This window comes from Pezoporus occidentalis, unplaced genomic scaffold (assembly GCF_034315485.1).
Source record: "Pezoporus occidentalis ecotype Australia unplaced genomic scaffold, CSIRO_AGI_Poc_V1 ctg4, whole genome shotgun sequence".
Lineage (NCBI taxonomy): Eukaryota > Metazoa > Chordata > Aves > Psittaciformes > Psittacidae > Pezoporus > Pezoporus occidentalis.
This window is the reverse complement of record NW_026915724.1, coordinates 28916057-28943552: the sequence shown is the minus strand read 5'-3', so window position 1 is coordinate 28943552 and position 27496 is coordinate 28916057. Positions and strand designations below refer to the sequence as shown.

The window sequence follows — 27496 nt, the reverse complement described above, 5'->3', positions numbered from 1 at the left end:
TCCACCAGAGAACGGCTCTGGCTTCACGGCTCACTACGGGGAGGGGAGCGGAGGACGCCTTGACAGGGGCTCAAGGCGGGAGTCAGTGCGGTTCCCGGGCGTGTTAGCGCTTTCCGTGTGCCCCACACCGGGCTGCTCGGTGCCCAAGGATCGCCGCGGCACGCACGGCAAGGTGTAGCGGGCAGTCCAGCCCAACAGCTGTCTTGCCGCGGGTCTACCCCGATGGCGCCTTCGGAGCCCTCTCCGGGCCCTGCTGGCAGCTCTCGGAAGCAGCGTCGTCCCTGCTGTCCCGTTGCAAGTAAACTGCTAGGGGTGAAAGCTCCCGCAGCTTGTGGGTACCAACAGCACCACGTCATTGCAACAGCTTCCCCGCGGCGGCGCTCCCGGGCCCGCCCTACGGCGTCACGTAGGAGGTAGCAGCGCCCGTCCCTCCCTCCCGTCTGGTGCGAGGCCACTGGCCCTGGGCGGAGCTGGCAATGGCGGCGGGCTGTGGTAGGCCCCTGCGTGAGTGCAGCCCGACGCCGGCAGCCGGCGTGGCAGCTTTTCCCGGTGCCGCAGAGGTCGGGCTGCCGTCGCCGCCTTTTACCCCCGCTGGTCCCTCGGCCGTCAGGCCCAGGTAATGGTTTCCCTGCCGGGCCTGGGGAAAGGCAGCCGGCTCGTGTTTTGGCACGTTGCCCTTAGGGAGTGGTTTGATGTTTAACTCCTGTTGCTGGTCAGGGAACCCCGACCCACCCGTCTCAAGGCTGTGGTTTGAAGCCCTGAACTCGCCGTAACTCAGGCCTGCTCTTTTATGGCTATAGTGCTCTCCTCTCCCTGGCCTTGTGGAGGGAGTGTCTTTGTGGAGGTGACACCTTGTAGGAAGCATGAGCATTCCACGTGTACATAAGGTTTATTGCCCTGATTTCTGTCTGGGTAGTGGGGCTTAAACTTAGCATGTGCTTGAGCTTAGAAGTAGTAGTATGTGGCCTTTCAGTTCTTAAAAGGGGCCTATAAGAAAGGTGGGGAGAGGCTTCTAGCAGGGACTGTTGTGACAGGATGAGGGACAGTGGCTTTAAGAGGGAAGACTCGGGCTGTATGGGAGGAAAGAATTCTTTACAGTGAGGGTGATAAAATACTGGAACATGCTGCCCAGAGAGGTGGTGGATGCACCAACTCTGGAGACATTCAAGGCCAGGCTGGATGTGGTTCTGGGCAACCTGATCTAGTTGAAGATGTGCCTGCTCATTGCAGGGAACTGGACTAGATGAGCTTTGAAGGTGATGAGCAGTAGCCCTTCTACAAAGTACTAGCTAGCTTTGTGGCTAATGTATGTATGTTAAGGGTAGTTAGGCCTTTGTAGCACATGGGAGGATTTCATTGTGGAAGGTGTGATTAGCTTAATTCTTACAGTAAAGGTTCAGCTTCCAAAAGTTTAAATCTTAGAGGCAAAGTTGAGAAAGCAGGTTTTTCTGCTAATTCATTCATACCACCTTGGGTTTTATAGCAGTTTCATTCCCCCCATTTGTTTAACCTGTAAATGGCATGCCTAATACCCACCTTTCTAAAAGCCTTTGGAATTGTTAGTAGAGAAAAAGAAACACGATGTCAAAACATTGCTGTCATTTCTGTTTATCCCCAGGTATGCATTTAACCTCTACAGGGGTCAGGGTTTGTCACTAAAAGCTTTCTTTGAAATAGTTTTGTTCCCTGGCCAGCAAAACCCCCAATAGTAATTTGCAAGTACTACGGGGTGTGAAAGTATAAATACCGGTACAAAACTGAGTCCCACAAATTGAAAGCTAATGAAATGGCAGTTGAGATTGTTTTGCCTCTAAGCAGGAGCATCTTGTTTGTTACTAGAAGTCTCTAAAAGAGGGGGAGTAACATTGATTTTTAACTTGGGCAGGCAAGGTTTGTCAATACAGCATGAAAGTGTTTTGTTAATAATGATTTCAAGTCTTAGCAGACAGCATTCCAAAAAAATAGTTTAGGGTTTGCTGTTGTTTCTGCATACCTTAAGAAAATTTTCAGTTTGGAAGATGCAAAAATTCAGTACTTGTTTTGAATCGAAGGTTACAAAAGTGGTGGATACTACTATATCAAAGTTTTCAAGGCATGTGTAGGCAGCATTTCTCTTACTTCAGAAATTCCTTGCTGGAGTGAAGAAGAGGGGGTGCAAGGAGTGGTTAAAAAGAGAGCAAGAAGGACTGAATAGAGGCAATGCAAGTTATGCTTGTACCAAGTAAAGTGTGTTGTAAAAACCTGGATCTAGAACCTGATCTAAATTACTTTTGTACCTGGCATCTGTGTAGGTATGTCACTCTAGAATTTGCCCAAACTAAGTATCTTTGTGCTTTCAGCGTAGATAGCAGAATAGGCTGGGACGTGCTTCCCAGAAAGATCCAGAAGTGGTAGTTCTGCTGCTGTTGAACATGACTTACATCCCTGAATCCCTTCAGTGGGCTTTTGAAAAATGCAGTTAGTTGTAGCCTTATCGATTAAGTGTACTTCTTGATAATAATACCTGAGTAAAACATTTGCTTGACCTTCAGGGTATATTTGACATACAGTAGTTGTTAATTTTGTCAGCCTATCAGTGAAGTTAGTCTTATCATTTCAGCCAAGCTGAAATGTGTGTAATTTTGTGTCATGCTTACAGCAATTTCCAGTAGAATTTCAAGGTTTTTTTTTTATTTATCTATTTTTTTTTTTTTCCCTAGCAATTGACGATGTCGGTCAAAGTTGTTCTTTCTAATTTTTATTTTTCTTTGAGAACAAACCAATCTCAGTTCAAGAACATTGTGCATTAAATGTGTGTGGTATCCATATACTTAAAAATGACATTGTAATTTCATTCCCAAAATTTAATTGGTTGGTTGGAAACCCAGAGCTGGACTGACCAGGTGTTGGAAAGTCACTTGGCAATACAAATCATCGCTAACAAAGTGTATGGGGAGCTCTGTCTGCTTGGTGGCATCAGTGGGTATTATTTGTTAAGGATTTGATTGAGTTTGAAACTCCCATATGAATATTTTTATGTGGTTGAGTGACAATGTTTGCAATTACAGCTTCCAAAATTTTTACTATCAGGAAACTTGGAAAAAATGTATGGCCAGTTGGATTTTAAGAATTTGTTTGTGTTAAAATTACAAAGTTACTTTCTTTAGTAAAAGAAAGTAATTTTTGTCAAAACTGTTGCTTGTTACTAGGCCATAAGAACATTGGTACCATTTTGCCTGTTAAACTACCACTTACTGTGCAGATTTGTGGGTACTTTAGCAAGGGGAAGTCTGAAATAAGACTAATTTTGTTTCAAATGCAGTTCTGTAGTCTGTACACAAGTATGGTTGTGTAGTCCAAGGAATTCTATTTGAGCCTTGTCAGTTTTGAGAAAGTTTCAAGGTACTGTTTTATTTGGTATCTTTGAATAGCTTAACAAATTTGAGTGGCTCAAAAGCATCTCTGGAGTACTTTGGAACATGATTATGATGGCTACAGTGGTGCAGCTGTCTAATGTTAATGGATTTCTACTGAATTCAAATTGATTTGGTGGTGCAACACTGTTCCCTTCTGACTACTGGAACAAATTAATCGTAGGAGAGACACCTATGAGTTTAAATCTGGCATCTTCCTGATGTCAGGTATTTTAACTTGGTGATAACTGTTCAAATTTCTGAACTGATAATAATGACTTCGCAAATATTCAGGGAATTCATATAGTGTATTCCCTGAATCCTGTCTCATTTGAGATGTGGAGTCTAGGTGTGCACAGTATGCATATTTATTCTTTTTGTGATGATGTGATTTCTAAAAGCTTTTGCTTCTCAAAACTAGGTCAAGGAGCTCTGCTGCCAGGCCTCAGGGAGGTTCTAGAGCTGTACATGCTGGAATTAAAAGTCTGTATTTGACACCTTCCATAAAACCAGAGTCTAATTTGGGTATTGAGAGGTGAGTATGTCTTCAGTTTAGGAGTAAGAGTGGGACACCCCTTGTAGACTATATGTTATCTTTTGACTGCTTACAGCTACTGTATGGAGAGTTCCATATCAGATATTTTTAGTTGAAAGGGAAGATTTGCTTTCCTGGCCTTCTTTGTTGATCCTGTGTTGACCTTCTGATCTTATCTGGCATGTTCTTCCTCGCCTCCTTTTTTTTCTAAGTTCATATGAAGTATGTCGGTAAGACTTTAGCGGCTCCTTTGCAAATCATGGCCTGTGTTGTTCCTCAAGAATAAAAATTGTTATTGTATTACTTCGATAAAAGCCAGCTTGGAATTAAACTTCAGTGTTTCTCTTGATGTTTCTCTTGATGTTTGTTGCTTTGTATAGAGAGGCTTAGGTTGGTGGAGTGGGATGAGGGGGGAGGAATAGAGTGGCTGCTCCATATTTGCTGCAAGGTAGATGTTTCCCTTCCTGTTTGACAGTGAAAGGGCACTTTCCATGTAGTCATGTGTTCTTCCTTTTTTAAAATTAGCTAGGTTTCTACAGAAGACATCTGAGAATATGTTACAGGAAAGATTAATTAATTTTTTAATGTACATTTTGTAACTTCCTGTGTAGCCATGTCTCTGTTTCCCATTGGATTGACAGTTTAATCCCTTACACTGTGAATTTGGTGTGAAAGAAAAAAACCCCAAACTTTCTCAGCTTCTTTCAAACATAAAATAATATTGTTGTAAAACCCACTGTTGAGAATTCTGGATCAAGCATACTATTTTAGCTAATCTGCAGATTTTTAAGGGATCATTTCTAAATTCTCTCTGAAATAAATGCAGTAACTGCTTTGAGCTTACAGTGTTTGAGTTATTTTGCATAATAACTGTGCAGGTTTTGGCACAATCATCTCTATGTTAGTGCAACTAGGATTCTGAGTTTTGATACAAACCTTGGTGTATTGGCATTTATTCCATACTTGAAAACTGTGTGCTTCTGGATAGAGTATTATACATCGACAAATGTTGTAAATGACAGTGGGAAATGGACAAGAGACACAGCTGAAGTGTTGACTTTCACAGCACCTTGTATTTTCAGTGGTGATTTTGATGTTACCATATTGTCATGCTCCAAAACTTAGAGTATAAAATCCGTCTTTTTAAAAACTCTGTGCAGTTACCAGATACTACTCTAAGGGTATAAGGTTTCTATCTGTTAATAGGAAAATCACGGTGGCTCAGCTCCAGATTATTTTGTGCTTGTACTTAGGCTGGCACTTGTATTTCAGGCAGCCTTACAGGGGCACAGAAACATTAATGTTCAGGAAATGCCACTCAGCTCTTATTTTGTGTTTCGCATCTTTCTGTTGACATAAATGAAAACTGTCTGAGACCCTTGAGCACATATGGTTTGAAGGTTTTTGTGAGGTCGATCACAATCTTACTGTTTGACTAGGACATTTATGTCCTGGTACATCCTAAGCCCTGATGCCACAGTGAGGAGGAGGCTGAGTATAGGCAGTTCTGGCAAATGCTAGTGGTTGTGGACTGTGTGTTAAAATCATGTTACAAGCAGTGAGAAACTGAAGTTGAATGAGCTAGTTTCATGTCAAAATGGGTTAAAGTTAATAAAGTTTAATGAAAATGCAAACCTATAACTTTTCATGTAATTGTGCTGTGCCACTTAAATAGGTTATGCTTTTAAAAAAATGTCTTGTACTAGAGATACAAATCAGAACCCAAACTCTGCAAATTAACATTTCTGGTGAGTTTTGATACGTTATTTACAAGCTGATAGTTTCCATCTCTTGTTTTGCTCTGGTTTAGAATTAAAATTCTTTGCCATTGGATTTTCTGGGGTTTGCAGGCAAGTCTAATGGTATTTCTCTTTCTCTTGTTTTCCAGCATGCCATCAGAAATGCTGATAAAGATATTTTCCTATTTGGATGCTGTGTCCCTGTTGGCTGTTGGTTGTGTGAATAGGCACTTTTATCATCTGGCAAATGACAAGTAAGGAACAGGGAAGCATAAGTGCTACTCTTAATTGTGCAGCAGCTGAGTTTTCCTGAGTTATGAGTCTTTTCTAATTTAGTTTCACTCATGCCAGAGCACTGATGCATATACCTATTGGCAATTACTCTGCTGAAAATACACTGCACAGCTCACAGTACAATGTGTTCTATGGAATTCTAGCTGTACAAGCTCTGTTCAGTTTAATGGGAGTTACGAGGCGAAAACTAAATACAGTGTTTTCAAATGTAGCTATTATTTTTTTTTTGTTATTATTATTTGCGTATATTTGCTTGTATTCACATGCAGCTGCACAGGCTTTTTAGTTCAGGTAGTCCTTACTGGTGTGTAGCCAGTAGCTATCTAGAATTGTCATAGCTTTCATAATTTTGAAGTCTTCCTCATTTAGCTCTTTCCATCAGGTTTTTTGCAGAGGGTTTGATTTAGTCAGGGGAGTCACTAGTATGTTTTATCTGTTGCTCTTTCTGTCAAATTTTGGTGATTTCTAACTGAAACGGGCGAAGATAAATACTGCCATGTTTTTTAAACAATTGCTTATACAGAGTTCACAGATTGATTGTACCAGTATCATGATGATTTTGTGAAAGTATCAGCAGGAGACGACCTAGTTGGTATGTGATAACTAGGACACGTGGGTTTTCTTTTTTTTTTTTTCTTTTCTTTTTTTTTGTAGGATTCTGCTGAATTAGTGTTATTTAAATCGGAAAATGTCTTCCTGTATAGGAAGCTGCCGCATCTTGGTGTTCATCCATTTCTCACTTATTTGCCAGAACTTGTACAATGAATCGGTTAACGTTGGCATTGACACCTTTCAAATTGATGAATTTGAAGGGAAGGCCATTATCCAGATTAATTTTTTTGAGGCTGTCAGCAGCTACATGTAGATAACAGTTGTGTAGTGGACACAGATTATATATCTCTATGCATTTTCTACTTCAGGATAGTAAGGTAGGATAAAATCATTGAGGCTGTTCATGGAAGCCAATTCATCTGTCTCCATCTCAGCAATGTCTGTTTCCATTTTCTGATCTCAACAGAGATTACTGTATGTGCACAAATGGGTTTTGAGGAAGATAACTTTCCCTTATCTAGAAGACTGACTTGTCAGTGGGACTAGGTCACTTCCTCCTGCTGGATTTCTATGGACCTTCTTGAGTCCCTGAATCTTGTGGTTTAATTAAAGTTCCTTCATATCTCTGTGACAGATCTGATCTTGGTTTTTAGAAAGAGTATGTTTTGATGATATTGCAGGATACTATCCTTGATGCAGTAGGACCGTTAGTCTTTCATCGTGATATATCTGTGCTGCCAAATACAGCGCTTTGTCTTTGGCCCCTTCAAATAATGTCTCTGCTTTAGCAGTTCCTTGGCACTGAAGTCTTCAATGTAAATGTTGAATGCAGGGAATTGTTTCTGATCGCTCTTTCTGCACCCCACTTACCTCAGTATGTTATTATTCCAGCCTTCCTATCATGCAGTGTAGGAAGCTCACATGGATGGTCTGTTTGAAAGCCTGAGGATTTTGATCACCAGCAGAAAGTGCTTGTGTAAGAGGAAGTGAGAAGCTGGAGAATAGGGGATGATCTTTTTGCCATTGTGGTCATCAAGTGATGACTGACTGCATGTTCACTTCTGGCATTTGATTTAGCAGTAAGAGGTTGGATTGGCTTGTTTACAGTGTCCAATAAGAGGCATTGAGATGAATATTATACTTAATACTTTGAAGCAGAAGTGATGTGTATTCTGCTGTAAAGAGGCAAATCTGTGCTTCCCTACTGGATGCCTTTTTTGATTTGTCTGCCCTGAATTCTTCAGAAGTTGAGGATGAGTGGACAGTGATACCTCCCTAAACACTTGCGATTCCAGGTCCCCCCTTTTTCTTCTCCTCTGCCTCCCGGCCCTGATTGAATTTTTGAACTTCTTGAACTGATTTCTCACCTTCTTGCAGAATACTGTTCTGGGAAATGAAGAAGCAATATGTAACTGAGAGTGAGGAGAAGGGTGGTAGGTATTGGTGGTAAGTCTGTCTTCCTTCAGCATACAGTGCCCGAGACTGTACCTTCAAAATGCAGGAAGTGCTTACTACTAAACCCTGGCTTTTCAGCAGCCAGCTGTTGAGTATCTCTTCCCATGTCTGTGTTGGGAAGGGGTTTCTAGTTCACAGCAGAGAGTTACAGGAGAACATATTAGTGCACTTTTTGGCTGAGTAAGACCAGTTGGATGATACACTGCTCAGTTTCCCTTGATGATGTTGTGTCAAGGACATTGCTCCTCTGTTTTCATCATCTTGCAATTCTTAGCTGCTTTGAAGTTAAATAACAGTTTCCTCCCTCCATCGGAAATGTTTTATACTATCTGATAACTGGATTGTTTTTTCCTTTATGGGCTCAAAATTGAAGTATCTTAAGCCTTTGTTTTACTTATGGGATTGTTCTTCATATATCCTACCCCCCTCTCAGACTTTGGAAAGGAAAATTGAAAGCTTATATTGACTTTGAACCCCCTTTTACCTGTCACAGAAACTTACGGATCTGTGTGTTTTAAACAGCTTTGACTAAAAAAGTGTCAGGATGAGACTGTACATATATCTGCAGAGCAGCAGCCTGGAAGGTTTTTGCATAATTCCTGAGTTTTTCTGCATAGGTAACAAAGAGCCTAGCTCTTGGCATGTGGTCTCAGCAGCTGATGAAATGAGGGTGGTTTTCACTGGTAGGAGGTAGTGTGGGATGGATTCAGCCCTTGAATGCTTTAATTCTTTAAGGGGAGAAAAAATGCATTACAAAGCACATTAGTGTAAGTTTGCCTGGGGATAAGTGAGGGCTGGTAATCTTACTGATGAATGGTAGAGAATTTCTCTTGAGAATTTGTTTCTGTTGCTATTAATTTTCTCTAGTGCAGCTAGGTAGACTGTGTAGCACTTTAAAATTGAAAAACTTACTGGAAACTTTTATTCACAGGTTGTTGTTTGAATTCCTGTAAGTTCTTGTACTTAATATTCCATGAATTGCCCTAGAGATACTGGAGTATCGGGGCGGGGGGGAATGTGACCTCATAGTTTTCTTAACTGGAAAGAGGTGAAGCCATCATTCCTCTTGCATGTTTCTTTGATCTCTTAAAAAAGATGTCTGTTCTCTGAGCTTTTCAAAAGAGAGTGCAGGATGGATTGACATGACAGTGGTACCACCACCAAATGTAGGTGATTCTAGTTGTCTTCATCTACCCCGCTTCCAGCTAGACTGTGTGAGAAACTTGAGGGGTCTGTATTGTCTTTGTTGAATAAGAAGTATTAAACCACTTTTTCTACTAGCAGATTTTGTGTGAGGAAGATGAATTGTTTTGAGGTGGAATTTTCAGAAGTAACTGCTTAACCTTAATCAGTTTTCCTTTAAGTTGCAGAGTAAGGCTATGCTGTCTCTGAGCTTCATTGTGGATGCTGCATTTTCAGGAAGACAGACAAAACTTACTTTTCCTTTTGTTTCGTCATTCTAGCTTTCACTCAGATATATATTGTTTTGCTTTGTTGGGTGGGTTTTTTTTGTTGTTTTTTTTTTTTTTTAATCTGCTTCAGTGAGTGTAAAGTGGCAGCATAAGGTGAAGGAAGGCCTTTTAAAAACCACCACACTCTAGTGTGCTATTGTGATGCATAAAATTTCCCAATATCTGATGATTCTGCTTTCTAAAATAGTAGTCAAACATTTTCTGTATATGTAGTTGAGATTTTTGTCAACATTATTGGCCTATTGTAAGAACTGCATATTTTTTAGGGTTGTGGTTTTTTTTTTATCCCTGTAGTAGAGCGGAAGGTTGTAAGTAGATTTCATTTGGTATACATAATCCAAACAAGAAACGTGTTCAGAGATTACATATTCTTTGAGGTAACCCAGTAAGCCCATGAGAAATGCTAACACCTAGCATCTTCTGGTTCCTAAGCCTTCATGTTTGCACCAGGGAAAACGACCTCATATAAGATGCTGGAAGGTCAAAATGGGGAAAAGTGGAGAAGTACACAACTGCACCTTTGCATTTCCTTGGCTAAAACTAATAATCTGGGGTTTTATATGTTTCTGCCAACATGCTCAGTGGTAGCTGAGACAAGCGTGTAAGAATAATTAGATAACTATTTTTGAAATTTATGTGGTTTTCCTCTTTATTCTGTTTTCAGTGGAATCTGGCTGAAAATCTGTTCCAGTTGTTTTCAACCAAAAAAGACAATCTGGAAAATGAAGTCCAAACAAACAGAAACTGTTTCCTTGGGCTGTGCTGCTCTACATGATAGAAAGCCTGGGTACTGGAAGAAAGAATATATCTTCAAACAAATAGCTGTTGTCAAAACTAGAGTAATGCAACTTGTTAAACCTGTAGATCCTTATACAGGTCTTCCATGTAAAAACAAAGAAGCTATGAAGTAAGCAATGCCTTATCACATGAGGTGTTTACTCAAGAGCAATGTACAGAATATTGATGGCTTTGGAAATGATGGGGAGATCGGAAATAGAGTTATAAAATGTATTTCAGAATGGGAAGAAATGTGATAGCCTATAAATGACCTAGCCCGAAAAGTGTAAGTAGCTGTTAGTAGAAATGTGAAAATTCTGGGGAAGCACAGTTTAAGTTTTGCCACTTTGAGAATTTTATTTTTTTTTGTATGCTTATTTATTTTTTTTTTTCCAAAACACCTTTCTTCCCTCTCAATTTCTAAATAACAGAGCCTCTGGCTTGAGTTGGATAATTGTTCTAAAGGACAGAAATGGAAAGGAACACGTAATGGAGGAAGCAAACCTATCATTTAAGGATACATCTGTTACTATACTTTGGTATAGTACAGATTGGCCATGCTTAGACATCCTGTCAACCCTAAAATTATTTGGAGTTATACCATTGCTTCCTGACCAAAGCAGAGCTCGCAGCAAGAATGGGTGAGTTTTAACTATTTTTTTGGGGGAGGGTTAGTGTAGTTGGTTCATAATATGTCTGTAAGGAGCTACCTGAACTTGGTTTAACTTAACAAGTTAATTCTTTCTGAGAAAGCTTCTCTGTATTATTTCTTCCAAAGCCTATGTCCTTCTCTTCATTGGTAGAGCTTTTTAGCAAAAAATAGGTATAATCCAGCAAGCTATGACATTAATTTTTAGGTTAACGTAGCTACTGGCATGCAAGATACAGACTGTTAGGGCCTGCCTTGGAAAGCTGAATCTAAGGCATAGATGCAAATGAGCATAAAACAAACATGTAGATCTAGGAGGATTTAATGTGAGAAGCTTAGATAGAGACAGTACATCAATGTTTATGTGGCTACAATAAGGTAATCTGTGTTGCTAACATTTTTTTTTTCTATCTGATAGGTATGTATGTGAATTTAGGGAGCTCTGTATTTGGCTACGTGTACAATATAAGAACATGCACATAAAGTAGCCTACAGCACCATGTGGGGTAGCCGTTGTTTTGTACTTTAAGTGTGTACAATATTTTGCTGGCATGATATTCTGAGAAAGGATGCTTAAATTAAAAGTGTGTATTTGAGATATGTATGTATTTGGTTCCTGTGAAGGAGTTTACCACATCTGTGTCTTACCTGTCATTTTAGTGTATGCAGTATGAGCTGCATGCTTCTTACACAAAACCCACAGCCAGTATAACTCTGAAAAGAACGAACTGCTCGCATATAAAACCCAAGGTTCCTCAGGAATAAGCAATGTATTTACCTAAAGAAAAAAAAAAATGCCAAGAAGCCTTTTGTGTAGTCAGCTACTCAAGTCTTGCAGTCAGATTATGTGGAAAATGTAGCTGCTTTACCAAGATGTTGATTCATGTGTAGAAAGTAGTAAAATAAAACTTGCAAGCAGCTAGTGTATTTATTTCACAGAATTATAAGTTTTTAGCGCTTGTGAATATACACAAAGGTAATGATTTCACAAATATCAGAATGTTACTGAGAATGTTAAGACTATAAGGAGCTAGTGCAGGGACGTTGGTAAATTCCCTGTATTTATACCAGATTGCTTGACTTAAAACCAGAAGAGGCTGATGTCCCATCTCCTCTCCAAATCTTACCGTTCAAGGTAAAGTGATGAATTTCCTGTTGGTTGCTGTTTTCTTAGCAGTGTGTAGTGGTAGGTGATACTATTTGAAACTGTTGGGAAAGCTGGGAGCAGTTTTGAATATTGTAAGAGCATAAATCTGCAGAAGGTTTTAGAAAAAGGTTATTTCTCCATTCTGAATAGGTAACACAGACTGCTTTCTGCTCTTTTGTTATGTGTCATTAGCCAATGCCCGTGAGGTATGACCTTTAGTTAAATGATATTATGGAGCTAATTTGCTTTAATTACAGGCAAAATCTAGAAACAATTTTCTAAGAAAAAGAAAGCTTCCTGTAAGAGAAGCTTTTAATTTATTATAGGTGCAGTTTGATCCTTTCCTTGGAATTTTGCTTCTGTACCTTCTTAGTACCTAGCTTCATACTGACAGATGTCCAGTGATTCCATCTAGTACCAATATAGTATTAAAAACAAATTATAGAGTAATTCTGGGGCCATTTTAAAATATTGGGCAAATAGATCAGTTTTTCTTCTTTTTTTTTAAGTAGTATATTGGAAGTCCTGAGGTAATGGTTGGACTTGATGATCTTAAATGCGTTTTCCAACCTAGTTGATTCTATGATTCTATAATTCTGTATTAGGCCATCCTGTGGTGGCTTTTGTTTCTTGTTAGGTGTTGAGATCCTGCTAGAATGCTGTAGTTGTTCAGAAGTAAAATTTGTAGCTGGATGCTTTCAAAATCATTTTCATCTTGTGCAGTCAGTCAGTATTCAGAGTTAAAAAATGAGATTAGGCTGAGCTTTTCATAAATAAGGAGACATAGTCTTGTTGCTGAATTCTGTGTGTTCTTTTCAAAGACCTCGTCATCGTTCCTTAATTGCTGAATATCATCTGGCTAACCTGACTGAAAAAAGTGTAGAAGTTGGTGCTGATAAGCTTGTCCGACTCTTCTGTCTGAATTCAGGACTTGTAGTAGGACTTTGGAAGGTAATATAAACATTTTTTTTTTGATACTGTATTATGACTTGAAGAAACATTATTTTGTCTGGTAGTTGGGATTTGGGGAGTTCGGGGGGAGGAGGTTGGGGTTTAGTTCTGTTTTTTTTCCCCACCTTCCTTTTTTCTTTTGTATTTTGAAAGATCTTGTCTAAACTAATAACAAGGAAATGCAGGTAGGGACAGCTAGTTCATGATTTATTGTATTCTAAAGAGCTGTTGATCCACCTTTAAGAAAAATAACAGTTATGGTTCGTAGTATATCAGCTACTGTACTAATCTTATTTCTGTGTTCCATTGTGTTTATTTTGCACTCTTCACATGCCAAAGTTTGATAACCTAAAGACATTTTAAGGAGAATGGTTTCAGGAGGGATGTGCTTCTTCCCCTAACTCACGCCTTGCCCTGTCCCCATCACTCAAAGCAATGAATTCCCACAAGGCAACTTTGCTAGTTGTTTCCTTTAATCTACGTTGCCAGATAGTCATAGCATGCTCCAGCAGTAGCAATGTACATTTTGCCCTTTTGGGGATATTCAATTCTTGCTGTCAAGTGTCCAAGTTAAGTAGTTAGTCTGTGTAGGCTGTATGTGGGGATAAATGTCTTTAGAGAGCAGTGCAGAGCATCCGGATTAGATTCCTCCTGTAAAGGAACCTGTGTCTTAGCGCTGAATTGTCTACCTGAAATTGCATACAGTTAGGTTCTATGGAAGCCTGTCTCAGGTGTTCAGTTCTTGGACTGAATTCAGAGGTGGCAGCCCTTTACTCCTCTTCCAGCCATGCTAATGACATAGACATAATATTTAGCACTGGCAGTGAACTTCCCTGAGGGAGTTTGTGAATAGTTGATCTAAGCCATGTCTCATTTCTAGCTGGAAACTCTTGCTACTTCAAATGTGCACAATCACCAGAGGAATTATTTCAAACCACAAAAGGAATATTTGTTTCACTCTTTCTTAAAGGTGTCCATTTCGTAGAAAAGGAGACTGGCTGACCTGCATGAACCTCTTATGAGTTATCTCAACCTGTGAGAAGCTCTGATAAGTGAATAGCCATTTCTTTTGTATCCTCAGTTTAGTAGATTTGTGTCCATATGTTGTTGTCCCTATTGTCCTGCTGATGTGTTGCCCCTTCCCATGCTTGGAAAGAGAATTCTTTCAGCACCTGGAGACGGTTTAGTCGTAACTTAAGTTCTACAAAGTTGTTAAGCATCAAGTGCCTTGCTCTGATATACTTTTCCTGCTTAATTTTCTGAACAGCTGTTCTTATCATTTATGTGGGAGAGTAGCATTAGGCAGTTAAGTGTAGGTGGGTGTGATAATCATAAATGCCATACATCTTGGTTTTTTACACATAGCTGTGTAACAAGAATTGCTAATGCTAGTAATTTTGACAACCAAGGACAGGTTATGTGGGCCTTTTCGTGTTTGGATAGAGAAAGACTGAGAGACTCTATGTGATTGATAAATCTTTCTCATTGCATCCTTTATAGATGTAATTTTGCATTACAAAAAGTGCAGAGAAGTAGCTAAAGAGGTAGCTTAGAAAAAAAGTTCAAGTAGAGGATGCAGTTTTCTGTTTGGTAACCCAGAGAGATGAAAATAACAGTTGCCCACTTTTCAGAACAGAAATAGGTTGCTGGCAGTGAATAATTTATTTTGCTGTTGACTTACGTGTTTGCAAATGTAGAACTTAAAAATGCATTGTTATTTTTGTTTTTTTAAAGCTGAAATCCTAGCATTCTGTGTTCTTGAAGTAAACAGGTACCTTTGGCTCTGTTTAGTTCTCATGTTGAGCTCTGAAGTTTTCTTTGAAGTATATAGGCCTACAGAAGGTATATCTTACCGTTTACCCAGTAGCATGGAATCTGGTAAGACATTTGGGATTTTACTTTGATATTCAATATTTCTGTTGAGTAGTTCTGTATTCCTCACTGATGTTAGCCTCTTTGCAGATAATTCCTTACACAAAATAAGCTTAATGCTTAGGTATTTAGGAGCTGGGAGGAAGGCCTATTTGACTCTTTTTAAGTATCTGGTTTAAAGTGGTAAGTAGAAGTTAGAGAAGTGCAATTCATGGATTGCTGCTGATAACTTTTTCCCCAGCATAGCTAGTTTCCATCCTGACCTTTTACATATATTCTGTATTCTTGTAGCAGTAGATAGTAGGGAGTAATAGGAGTCTTAGTGTTAAAGCAAGCTGTTATTAACATTATTAGAGTAACCGGCTGAGTTATAAGCAGCAGCATTTATCTATGAATTTTAATGCTCAGGAAGACCTTATGAAGAAAAAGTCTTGCCAGATGAAAATACATCTACTTTAATTAACTTTTCAGGAGAAAAATGAAATTGCTTTTGTTATGACGAGTCTTCATTATCATCAACTTTTTGAGAGAAGCACTTTGGGTTCTGCTACTGTGTAAGTTTTGGGTTCTCCTTTGTGGGTAATAAATATAACCTTTTGAATAAAGCTTTGAGTTTTACAGGTAAAATTGGCTGCTGGTAAGAGGTTTATATTTAGGGAGTAATTAACTATGCTTGTTTAATATAAACAACAATGACAGTAACTACATACAAAGCCGGAGAAGTATTTTCACACTTAAATGTAACCATTGTTATGCTGTTAAGGAGATAATTTAGTCATACAAGTGTACCAGTACTTGCTATATTGAAAAAGTTAGAAATACACTGCACATGCTTTCTCCCTTTTCTCAAGCAGTCTTATTCCCTCTTCCTATCTGAAAGACCTAGAAAAGAGGGAGACATTTTAAGAAGTAGGATAATTATCTTTAGTTGTGCAAGAGGGAAGAAAAAAATTCTGATGAACTGGCAAGGTGCCTGCATTTATCTTTCAGCCCTATTGAAAAAGTAGCTGGATTTCCTATGCAGTATTTGTGCATATGTGTATATTCCAGTGTACAATGTAATACCTGTTTATACACTGTAAACTGTTTAAAATGATGGTGGTTTTTTACCTGTAGAGGATGTTTTTGGGGGTTCATTTTTTTCCCCTCAGCTTTCTGCTCAGATACTGTAGGATCTACTGGTAGTCTTAAATGCTGGCTATAACTTAGTGTGGCTCTTTTCACACAGAAATACTTAACATTATCTCCCTTGCTACCAAATAGGATCCTATGTAGGAGCTGCTCAGTTGCCTCTGGGATTTGGTCTCTTCTGGTCATTCATGTATAGTAGTTTCTCTCTTAGGTTAGACACAGAGAAAATTTTCAATAACTGCTATTCCAGGGAAGTCTGTAGCTTTTAGATTTATAGTTAAGCTGATGTGGTTTTTGTTAGTTGGGTTTTGGTTTTTTCTTTTTTTGTGTGTGGTTTTTGGTTTGTTTGTTTGTTTTTCCATAAACAAATTTTTATTTTGGAGTTTTGCAGATGTACCTTTTAAGGTTGAGTGCCGTATTTTCTGCATTTGGCTAGGCTGGACAGCTGATAAGAAGTATTAGACACTGTATTAGCTTAAAAGAAGTATGATGAATTAGAGATGTTTGATTTTTCTAATAATTTTTTCCCCTCTTAGAACCTCTCCTAAGGTAGGCTCATTACTCTTTCTGTTAAGTCTTTCCCCCTTGCTTAATTCTAGTGTTGTTGTTAATGATTATTATTATTATTTTAAAGTAAATATGCCCTTCCACCTCATAAACCTCTACTGGATGATGTTGACCCAGAATATGGACTACATGACTACAGTCTACATCTTGATATGCACGGTAGAAGCTGCACCTACCTGTGTGGAACATTTAAGAGCCTCTTCTGCAGAAAAGGTAGAGTTGGCAGAAAAGTAAGGTCTGATTTTAAAATGATCCCTGCTGTTATGTTTTCCTTTTATATCCAATATTTTTGTTTTAAGGGGAGAAACTGAAATGGATTTTTAAATGAAAGCTGTATTTTTCTTCATTGTGTGATTTTTTTTTTTATTTTTTTATTTTTTTTAATATCTCCATAGTACATTGTGTGGTGCTGTAAACTTGCTCTGTATGAAATCTGCCTATTAAACTGACATAGTGTCAGGCCTGAGATACAAGTTCTGCAGATTGTCAGGATATTTTTGTTTGCTTCAGTCCTGAATTAATAATGCAGTGGCATAGCTTTTGGTGTAGATTGATGTTCCTTCCACTTGTATACTATAAGAGAAAGTAAGTTTGTCCTCATACATTTTGGAGACCTATTTCTGTAGAATTCTTCTCAAGTATACTTTAGGTGCATTGACAGATTAAATATTTAAATACATTTGTAGAAGATACTGAGAACTTTAGGATTTATAGCTTTTATTTAGATCAACTTAGGGTAGTCTATTCTGACATCCTTTCATTGTGTGATAAGCAATTTCAGTGACTGTTTTTAACTGTGCTGCTTTTATTCATTTCTTAGTATTTCTTTTAATGAGACATGATTGGCTATCCTTGTTCAGGTACAGCCCAACTTAAAAGTTGTGCTAGTTTTGCAAAATATATAGAGGTGATCTCTCTTTTGACTTAACTTCAGCACAGTCTTGCCTACAGCTACGCAGCTGTCTTTCTGTCAAGAGAGACAGTAGTAAACTTGAACAATTAAAATCAAACACTGTAAATCAGTTACTTCTCACCCCGTATTTTTTGCTAACAGTACTAATGAGCCTTCTGTTGGTTTCAGAAAATACTGGTTTTGTTGGTGACAGTAGAGGGCACTGTTACCAGGCTTCAGTGTTTCTACAGTGTTAGTGCAAATTTCCCCGTGTGACACTTTTTAATTTGTTTCTGATGACTCCAAAAACTGTTAGTCTGTAGCATTGTGCACAGTGTGGAGTGTTGTAGTCTTTTGAATTTGAAACGTGTATGTTTTCAGATTCCAGAAAAGCTGCAAGCTTGAAATAAAGAAATACTTATAAGGGTAAAACTTCAGTGAAAGTCTATCCATGTAGCAATAGAAATCTCTCCTGAGGTGTTGTTCAATACAGGACTCCTCTTTATACCCTAAAAAAAAAGTAATTTCATCTGTAAATTGGCCAGAGAGTTGAGTTTTGGGGTTTGGTGGTTGTTGTTGGTTTTGTTTTTTTTAAGGTGAATGTCGTGGTTTGTTGTCTAAACTAAAAATTTTATGCTCCTAGCAGTACAGCTGTACAAAAGAAAGCAGTATGTGGCACACTATTTTGTTGGTATCACTTTTTTGCAGTTTAAAAGCTACTTCTGCTAAAGGTTAAGTTGATGTTTATGCAAATTGTAGCAAATGTCCATGATACGGTTGTGGTGCCATCTTACTTTCCCAGTTAGGCAGTCTGTTATATCATAGCCAGTGTTTTCTGAACTGTTTTATTTTTGTGTCCTTTAGCTGTGTGACTGCCATTAGGTTCTTTTCTCAGAGGACATCAGCCAGCTGAAGCCATGGTTCTGTAGTCAATAAGCTCATTTGTCATCTAGACCCTTCCGCGTACTTGCATAATAATTCCTCTTGGAAAGTGTTTGATTTCCTCCATAATTTGTGTTCAGAAATGATGTAGTGAGGCATCTTATGGCTGTCTGCTCTCACATATCTTCATGGTAGTTTGTTGTCCACTTTGCTCATTATGGTAAACATGGTGCTTCTGAATGTGTCCATCAGAGTAGGTTTGTCCCATCTGGTGGTATTTGATGGGTTGCATTTTGCTTTTAGGCTCCATTATAGTGATACTCTTTGTCCCATTCTCTGGGCGGGCTCTGAAACATGGAGGTCTCTGGCATTGTGAGAAGGAAGTCTTGCTGTTTCTTAAAATGCTCTATGCAATCCAGATGTATTTCAGATTATGGATGTGACATGCCAATGGCAGTTTCCATAACCTAAGACATAGAGCAGTTGTCAGCTGGTTGTCAAATACTTACTTATTTGCTTCCATCAGGAAGGTGCAGACAGTTCTGCGTTACCAGGGAATATCCATTTGTTATTCTGCAGAATAACTGATTTACCTGTTCACATCTAGTTTTCTTTTTGTCTGTCTTCATTAATGTTGTGCTTAATTTTGTTTCTCTATTTTCAATTCTTTCTTCAAAGTTCTCAGCATTAAATTAAAGAAGTTATATCACAGTTCACTGAACCAAATGGATGGTGTATATATGGCTTAAGATGTTTGTTGTATTAATACTGCAGTATTTTATTGCACTGCAGTAGTTAGCTGGCTTGCCACTCTTTTACTCCTTTGGTTTTTAGCATTTTATTTTATGCTTCCTTCCATTTAAACAGAATTGGTAATATGGTCTTGTTGATGGATACTATAGGGTGAATATGCTAAATACTTTAAAATAGAATTCAAAGCATTAGAAAACTTCTCTTGTCAGGAAGCTGCGACAGGCCTTTCATATGACTCAGGAGCCATGATACTGCATCTAGCTTTTGCATAAACATTCTTGAAATGTATTTACCTAGGTTACCAGTTTTTTTAAGCATAGGTTTGTAGCCATATGTTAGCCTAAACTTTGGCTTTTCAGTGTTATTCCTTGTCAGTCAATACGTTGTGCTTGTAAAATGTAATAGGGTGATTTTTATATGTCTAAAGAGATCTTAAGATTTGTTTGTAAAACGTCACATCATGTATTTGAAATGTTTTTGCTTGACCTTGAAGATTGATTTGCAAGTTTAAATGACCATTTCAGCATGACAACAAGGCCAGTTGTCGCCACCAGAACTCGTGTTAAGCACAGCCTTCCCTGTGAAAATAACAATCAGATTACAACTTGCAATAAAGGCTTGGTTAGCAAAACAGACTTGCTTGCCTTTTAGCTAAAATAAATGCCTTTGAACTACTGGACTATTTGCTTCTTTCCCTGAGGTTTGTCTGTGTGATATAAGTTCTCTGTATTGGTATTCTCTTTATGTGGAAGTATTTGTTCCCTATAACCTATATTAACCTGATTAAAGGGATGCTTTGCTGCTATTATGTGTCTTGCATAAACTCTGGACTGTAGATATTAAAAAGGGATAATGAAACAAATTCTAGATAAGACTGAAAAAAGACTTGTCCAATTTCCTTTGTCTGTTTGCCTTTGTATTTTTAACATAGCTTGCTCTGTCCTTTAATTTCCTTTTCTCATCTGACTGGGAAGAGGAAAGGGAGTTTTCAGTGCTTAGCACTTCAGCTTCTTGCTAATTTCTGGGCATACTTTTCCTTTCTTCTGGATAGGAGGTTTACAATGGAGCTTTTATATAAAAAATAAATAAGTGAAGGACTGGATTAACTAATCCATAATAATTGACCTGTAGATTCCTGATCTGTGTTCCCTATCTCCAATTCTGGCTTAAAGTTAAGAAGTAACTGCAGTATAGGTTATACCTTCATCAGGTGACCCAGCTAGCAATGCAGCAGTTCATATTATTAATGCCGTGCAATAGTAGTCATGTCCTGGGGTTCATTAAGTTATTATCAGTATGCTTTTTTCAATCTGCTTTTAGTCCATTGCTTTTTTTTTTTTTGTTTTGGATGGGTGACAGGGACAGCTGCTTGCATTTGAATCTGAATTGCAGATAACGGTGCTTTGGAAAAAGTGCTTGTTGACTGATGGTGTTTAAAGTCTCTTGTATAGAAGCTCAACTCTAAGTGTGGGCTTTCAGTGTTCACTCAGTAAAGCTTGACTATTTATCTGAAGTATTTTTATCTGGAACAAAATCTTATCATTGGATTTGATTTACCGAGTTTTAGAACTGAATCATTTAGGCAGGTATCAACTTAATATCCTTTTCTGCACTTTGAGCTGGGTCCTGAAAGTGAATTCTGCTTACATTTTCCTCACTTGAGTTCTCAAGGACTTCACTGAAAGAACGATTATCACTGGAGTGATGTGCTTTCCTTCAACCATACAAAATACTTCCGGGCATAGTCATGTTGGTTTCAGTGCATTCAAACTCTTATTCCAGACAGGGTCTGTACTGAAAAACCTGCTGCTTCTGTCTTCTGTCAGGTGTTGGGCTGCTTCCTCCCCACAGTAAGTATTCTTTGGACTCCCCTCTTGTGAACAACGTCTTTCCAGCATTGGTTTATGGCCAAGCATCTCTTGGGAGTTGGCCCCACAGTACCAGTTCAGAGAAGTTTCTGGCTTCTGTGGTAAACTGGGGGCTCTCTTTTTCAGTCACTTTTCCTCCAGCTGTCTGCCTTCAGCAGCCACCAGGCAGAGGTTTTTGCTGCTCTTTCACAGAGGCTTTAGCTTTTTAACTCAAAGGCATCCTTTTGATGTTGCTTCTTCTGTCTTTAGCCTCATACTGCTACTTGGGCTTGTTTGAAGGAGAATCACAGGCAAAACACTTTTTTTCACCTCTGCCACTTGCTCCTTAAACCTGTACATGCTCCTTCAGTTACTGTCTAACCATCCAGGGCCTGCTATTGGATCCTGAAATGCAGTATTTTCTTGGGAATTTCTTGTCTCCCTTCGTGTCTTCTGCAAGTCCTAGATACTTAATTCCTTTCCTTTGTTTTTTTATTCTTTTTTTTCTTTGAGGTCTGTGGTGCTTTCGTTTGCTCTTTTAAGAGATTATCTCTTGTTCAAGGAAATTTGTTTAAGGCATGTCCTACTATGAAATCTGGTTGTGTCACACTGTGGTGCTTTCTCCCCACACCTGTCTTTGTGGCCAGGGATTTTGTTTGTTGTGATGTACCCCAAGTTATAATCAGCAAAGTTGATCTATTCTGAGGGAAGAGGAAGACATACCAAACACATATGGTTATGTGTAGTGACAAAATAATCATAATAACTTAAAAAAATCACAAAGTAATTATGTCAAAACATGAGCCTTTGGAAAGCTGTTTTAAAAATGAACAAACACATAATTTAAACACTTGATTCAAATCAAAGCGTACTGCTGTCAGTTTAAATGATGCAATATCCTTTCCAGGCAGAACCAATAGTTATCCATATGCCCTGTTGTATAGGTTGAGTTACCAGGCAGAGCAGAGAGATTTAAAAAAAGAGGTGGTGTGTGTATCTCATTTACTTTATGTGTTATGTTTTGAGCTTGACTTTTGGAGAGTGGGCAGTGATGGAGGCACTGGTGGCATGAAATTGAAATACTGAACATGGAATTTACTCCTTGCATTCTTGCATAAGTCCTTTAGGTGCTGTTCAGATTTTTATACTCAAATATACCCAGTTGTTTTTTTTTATCTGCTGCTTCTACTGTAGATCTCAGAATGAAAGCCCTGAACCATGACTTAAATTCTCTGTAACATGCTTGGTATCTAGCTGTAGGTGTATGTTCTGTGTTGGGGTTCCATATTGGTGAGTTGGAGGAAACCAAAGACATGAAGACGAGCAGAGAGAAAGTTTGTGGTATACTTGGGCTTAGTTTGATTTGTAGTACTATAATGTTATATATTGTTAATATTTTCAGATGACATTGCCGATGAATATTTGAAGCTCACAGCTGTAAGCTTAAAGGATAATACGAAGCACTTACCTCTTATTGGGACACCTGGCTTATCCTGGGAAACCGATGTGTTTAAAGGCAATGTAAAGGTCAGTCAGAAATAATTTTTATTCCTGGAAGTGCTTATCTCAAAACAGAATTATGTTTATGCATCCTAAATATGCTAATTAGAAATTATTGTATTTGTGGAAGATGACTGTAATTAGGAAAAAAACTCGATTCAAATATTGCAAAAAATCATGTGAATTTTGAGGATAAAAAGTTTTACTCTTCCTCTCTTAGAGTTTACATTGCATGATAGACCCATTATACATGTGTGACAATTCCAGTGCTTTCTACTTGGCAAAGATGCTGTGACTGACCAGCACTGTTTGTTTGGAAATGCTGGACAAAAAACCTACTGCCCATGTGCTTTTTTTTTTGGCAGGGGGTGGTAATGGTTTTAGGGGTTTTGGTGGTGGTTGTTTTTTTTGTTTGTTTTGTTTTGTGTTTAGTTTTTTCTTTTTTTTTTTCTTTCTCTTTGGTTGGGCTTGGGTTTCTTTGTAGGCAATAGATCTTGAAACCCAGAAGTACTCTGAGATTCTGTTGTAGCATGTATGCACAGTGAAGGTTGAAAACTGTTGAAGAATGTTAAAATGCTGCTGGACGCAGGCTGAAATACAGTCCACATTCATGCAGCCAGCACCTTGGCCTTGAGTCATGTATATGGGTCAGCTGGATTAACCGTTCATATTTGAGAGGAATTCTCACTTGTTCTCTTGCATAGAATTCCTAGAAGAATCATTTTAAAGAAAGTTTGAAAGTAGTTCTGTGGATTTTGCAGTAGTGGTGAAAGCAGGTATTTTTAAATGTATTTCATCTACCTGAATATTTCAGAAGTACCAAAAATTCTGACAGATGTAACTTAAGCATAACTGAAAAATTATCTGGTTCAGGATTTGATTTAAATTTTGGCACTTTCTTTGAAAAAAGTAAAAATTAATAAAACTGTCATTTCTGCTAATCCTGCATAAGTGTGGAAGAGAATACTGTTTGATAACATAATATTTTGCTCATAGCCATTCAAATACTTGTTTTATAGCTTACAGTGTCAGCCAGTTTTCCTATACAATGAGGCATATTAAATTTTTTTAAAATTTAGTAATCTACTAGTATCGGTTGGGAACATCAATTGCAGTTGAGCTTGAATTACAGTTTCCATTGAGTGCTTCCTCTAACTGCTTGCAGTGATGTTTTTACTTCTTGTTTGCATAGTGGCAAATCTGTTCACTTGCATTTCTTTCTCAGTTTACACTGAACTTATTTGAGTTGGTTGGTTGTTTTCAAAAGAACAACTCTTTCTGTATGTGTTTTATTAAAAATATTGTATATTGGTGAGTAGAGGGAACTCAAGTTAACAAGAAAACACTTTTAAAGGAATTGTTTGTCATCTGTCTTTGATTGCCATGAATGTTCACTGAGAACCATAACGAAAAATAGGTGCTAATTCAGGCTTCTGAAAAAATTCAGACTTTAATTAGTTTAATTTTACTTCATTTTTATTGTGTATCCCATTAATTTTGTTAGAACTATTTGCATGCTTAAAGTTAGTAAGATCTTGACACTTAATTACAGAATATGCTTAATTTGCTTAAAGAGCTAGGATATTTTGGTGCCATTGAGCAGATACCAGAAAATTAAGGCTCCTGAGAGACTTTATTGTGGCTTTTCAGTATAAACTGGGCTTATGAGAAGGTATGAGGGAGACTTTTTACCAAGTGCTGTAGTGACAGGACAAGGAACAGCGGTTTTAAGCTGAAGGAGGGTAGATTCAAATTGAACATTAGGAAGAAATTATTTATTTATTTATTTTATAATGAGGTGGTAAGGCACTGGCACAGGTTGCCCAGAGAAGCTGTGGCTGCCCCATCCCTGGCAGTGTTCAAGGCCAGGTTGGATGGGGATTTGAGCAACCTGGTCTAGTGGAAGGTGTCCCTGCCCATAGCAGGAGGGTTGGAACTATATGATCTTTAAGGTCCTTCCAGCTAAAACCATTCTATAGTTCTGAATGATTTACAGCTGCTTGGCAGGTTTTTTACTTACATGAAAAATAATCATGAGTAGTGCGTAAAAATCTGGCAAATTAACTGTCAGAAGAAACAGAGAGCTATAGCTGTAATCTTGAGTTTAGCCTTGTCCTGTGTGCTTACACCAAAAGGTTTACTGAGTATTTGTTTCTAGGAAAAAATAATACTAATTTTTTTTTTTTTAACCATTTACGGTGAGAGCTTGCACGTACCAACAGATAGCTGAGGGTAGAATTCAATTTGGCATTTAACATGAATCTGTAAAACTTTTGAAACTTGTGAAGGCCAAATAATATAGGTCACAGCAGAACATGCCACTGCTTTGAATTTATTTGAGTTTTGCCCAGTACTCTAAGGCTTTTGTTTTGTTTTGTTTTAAAAAAAAAGAGGTTATTTTTTGGCAGTTCTGGGTATTTTTAATAAAAAAAGAGTTGCTGAAGTACAGGTAGTTGGAAATATATGGAAAGAAAAAACCAAAACCCAATACTTAAGGCCACCCTGGTTTATTTTTCATAATTGACCTTTCATATGCAAGATGTCAGACCACAGAATAGTAATTCTTCCTTGTTTCAAGTGAATTTATGGCTTATATAAGATATTAAATGGTCATCAGATTTGTTTTGGATTTTTTATTTTCAGCAATCTACAGTACCAAACTTAAGAAAACTGTATGTATGACATTACTACTTATGTTTGTGCCATCTGCTCTGTATTGTTTGATGGAAGTATGGTAATAGTGAAAGAATGTTAAAGCAATGGAAGCACAGCTATGTAGTATGGTGAAATAAAGCATTCCAAATTTCAGCATGGAATATATGATGTTGGTTTATTTATGCTTTTGGAGCATATGATACTCCTGCACACAATGCATATATACAGCATAATAAAGATAATCTGATCCATTTAGTGATTCAGAACTCATAAGATTAGGTAACAGCTGGTATTAACCATGACACACAGTCCACATGCTTTTAAGGCACATGTGAAACCATCCATTTGCAAGTGGCTGAGAGCTGACATCCTGACTTTTGCATTAGAAATTGATGCAATTGTGTAGCATTATAAAGAAATATTTTCAAGGCTTTTTGGAAGGAAGAATTATTTGGAGGGTAGAAAGATACCTTAATATTATCTTTTAGGGAACTGTAGCTTGCAGCCATTCAAAAAGTGCTGTATAGCTTTCATTTATAGTTGACATATAAGGGTAATTGTCGTGTGTGTGCACTGCCTTAGGGATAGTCTCTTTGAGTATCTTTGCAAATATTGCTGCATTCACACAATTTTAGCACCTGAGTTTAAACTTAGGTCTTTCTCTGATGTTGAAAGGACTATTAATACTGAATGGCAAGGTAACTAGTAATTGAGAAACACAGGTGCTAAAGTGTTTAAGAAATAATATCTCAAGTAGGTTGACATTGCTATCTTCTGTAACACAGTTTTTGATGCCTGTAGGTTGCAGTTTTGCTTTCTGTAGGAAACCTCTAAATAAGTATTTGTTGCTTTGCAGTGCGGCACTGTCAATTATATTTTGAGGTTTTAGCCTTTGTACCAAAAATTGCTCTCTAAATCCTTGATATGTCTCCTAAAATCAGGGACAGATCTACTTACTGTGCCATGGCACAGGGAAATAACCTCTTCTGCTTGTGTTTATAGGACTGCTATGTGATGGATGTTACTCTCTTGGATGAAACTGGAAAGCCCTTCTGGTGTTTCAGTGCCCCGGTCTGCATGGATCTGTCTTCCAAGGCATCTGGTCTTTATGATTACATGGGTCGTATCTATACCACAGACTATGCAGATTCAGAGGGTAAAGTCTATGTTGAGTTGGTGTGGTTGGAAGAAACCAAGGAGTATTTTATAGTCAATTTGGTGCTTTATTTAAGCATCAAAAAGGTAAATGACTGGTTTGGAACAAATTACTGACTTAACTGGGTCAGTAATTTCCTGTAAGCAAGACTGTTCCTGCAAGTTTTTCAGTAGCAAGTGCAGTCGTATTTTTGGGTGTTTTAAGTGACATTGGATGGATTGAAGAGACATGTTGATACAAGTAAGTGGTTTTCTTCACTGTTGGACATCACATGGTTGGTCTGTTTCTGGTACTGGGTATAGTTAGATTATTTTTAGGAATATCTTCTTTATAGATACTTGTTACTACCTTGGTTAATGTTTCTTGTGAGCACCATATGTACTTAATGTGAAGGTGCCTTATTACATAAGCCACAGGTTTTTTTTTTGAGAACACTAACTTTTATGTCTACCAGTAAAACAGCATGTGTGCTGTTCCCTTCAGATTCCTTAGAATGTTATTGGTAAATAACAGGTTTTGAAAGGTTTTGTTAAATGCAGAAATACTTATTTTCTTTTATCCAGAAAATACTTCAGTGTATTCTAGTAGAGGATTTAAAAGGCAGACAGAAAGTCACAGATCTAAACAATATAGCATTTAAGGCATTTGTTAAGAAAATAGAATATCTACTATGAAATTTCTTTAAATTCCTTTTTGTTCTGTTTTCTATTGTTCTGACCTTCTCTCTGATTTGACTCTTGATGCTTGCCTCCTATACTGGCCTATGAATAAGCGTGCTAATTATCAGCACAGCTGAACTGATGTCTGCTCTTAACGTATGTAATATTCAGTTGTTTTGGAAACAATGCATATCTGATACCATTTATCTAGGAGTAAGTATTCATGTAAAAATGGAATGTATGTGCCTGATCTTTCAGGTTCCTTGAAGTAACTTTAGGACCAAATCTACTCCTTGTACAAAAAAATCCCAGAATGACATGATAATAGGACTCTAGTCTCATTTCATAGCATGTTACAAATCGCAGCAAATTTGTGTAGTTTCACAGTAGTCTGTTAAGAAAAAAAAGCGCAACAATATTGACTTCTGTGCCTTTATTATGGTAGTGATTACCTTAAAAAAATTTCTCTCCTTTATTTAAGTACATGAATTGGTTCATGCAAGCAATGTTCATGTGTAAGCACTTGTGCTTTGTACTACAGAGACAGTAGCAGATCTGTACTATAGTGTTTCTTCATGTAACCTTTAAAGATAATAAAGTTAAAGCTGATTCAGTTCTA

The 27496-nt window shown here is 37.9% G+C and overlaps 1 protein-coding gene across 4 annotated transcripts; it reads left to right on the top strand.

Moving 5' to 3' along the window:
• The first annotated feature begins 433 nt into the window (after positions 1-433).
• FBXO15 (F-box protein 15) lies at positions 434-27496 on the top strand. 4 transcript variants are annotated; one of them, XM_062633094.1, is made up of 10 exons: positions 436-616; positions 3814-3927; positions 5816-5920; positions 10104-10226; positions 10648-10857; positions 12834-12963; positions 15307-15389; positions 16601-16746; positions 22310-22434; positions 26065-27496. In XM_062633094.1, the coding sequence occupies exons 1-10, from the start codon at positions 477-479 to the stop codon at positions 26332-26334; spliced, it is 1446 nt and encodes a 481-aa protein (XP_062489078.1). In that variant the 5' UTR covers positions 436-476; the 3' UTR covers positions 26335-27496. The 4 variants fall into 4 exon arrangements, with proteins under 4 accessions (XP_062489077.1, XP_062489078.1, XP_062489076.1 ...); XM_062633092.1 differs by having other exon boundaries at positions 437-616; positions 10104-10346; XM_062633095.1 differs by having other exon boundaries at positions 483-622; positions 10104-10346.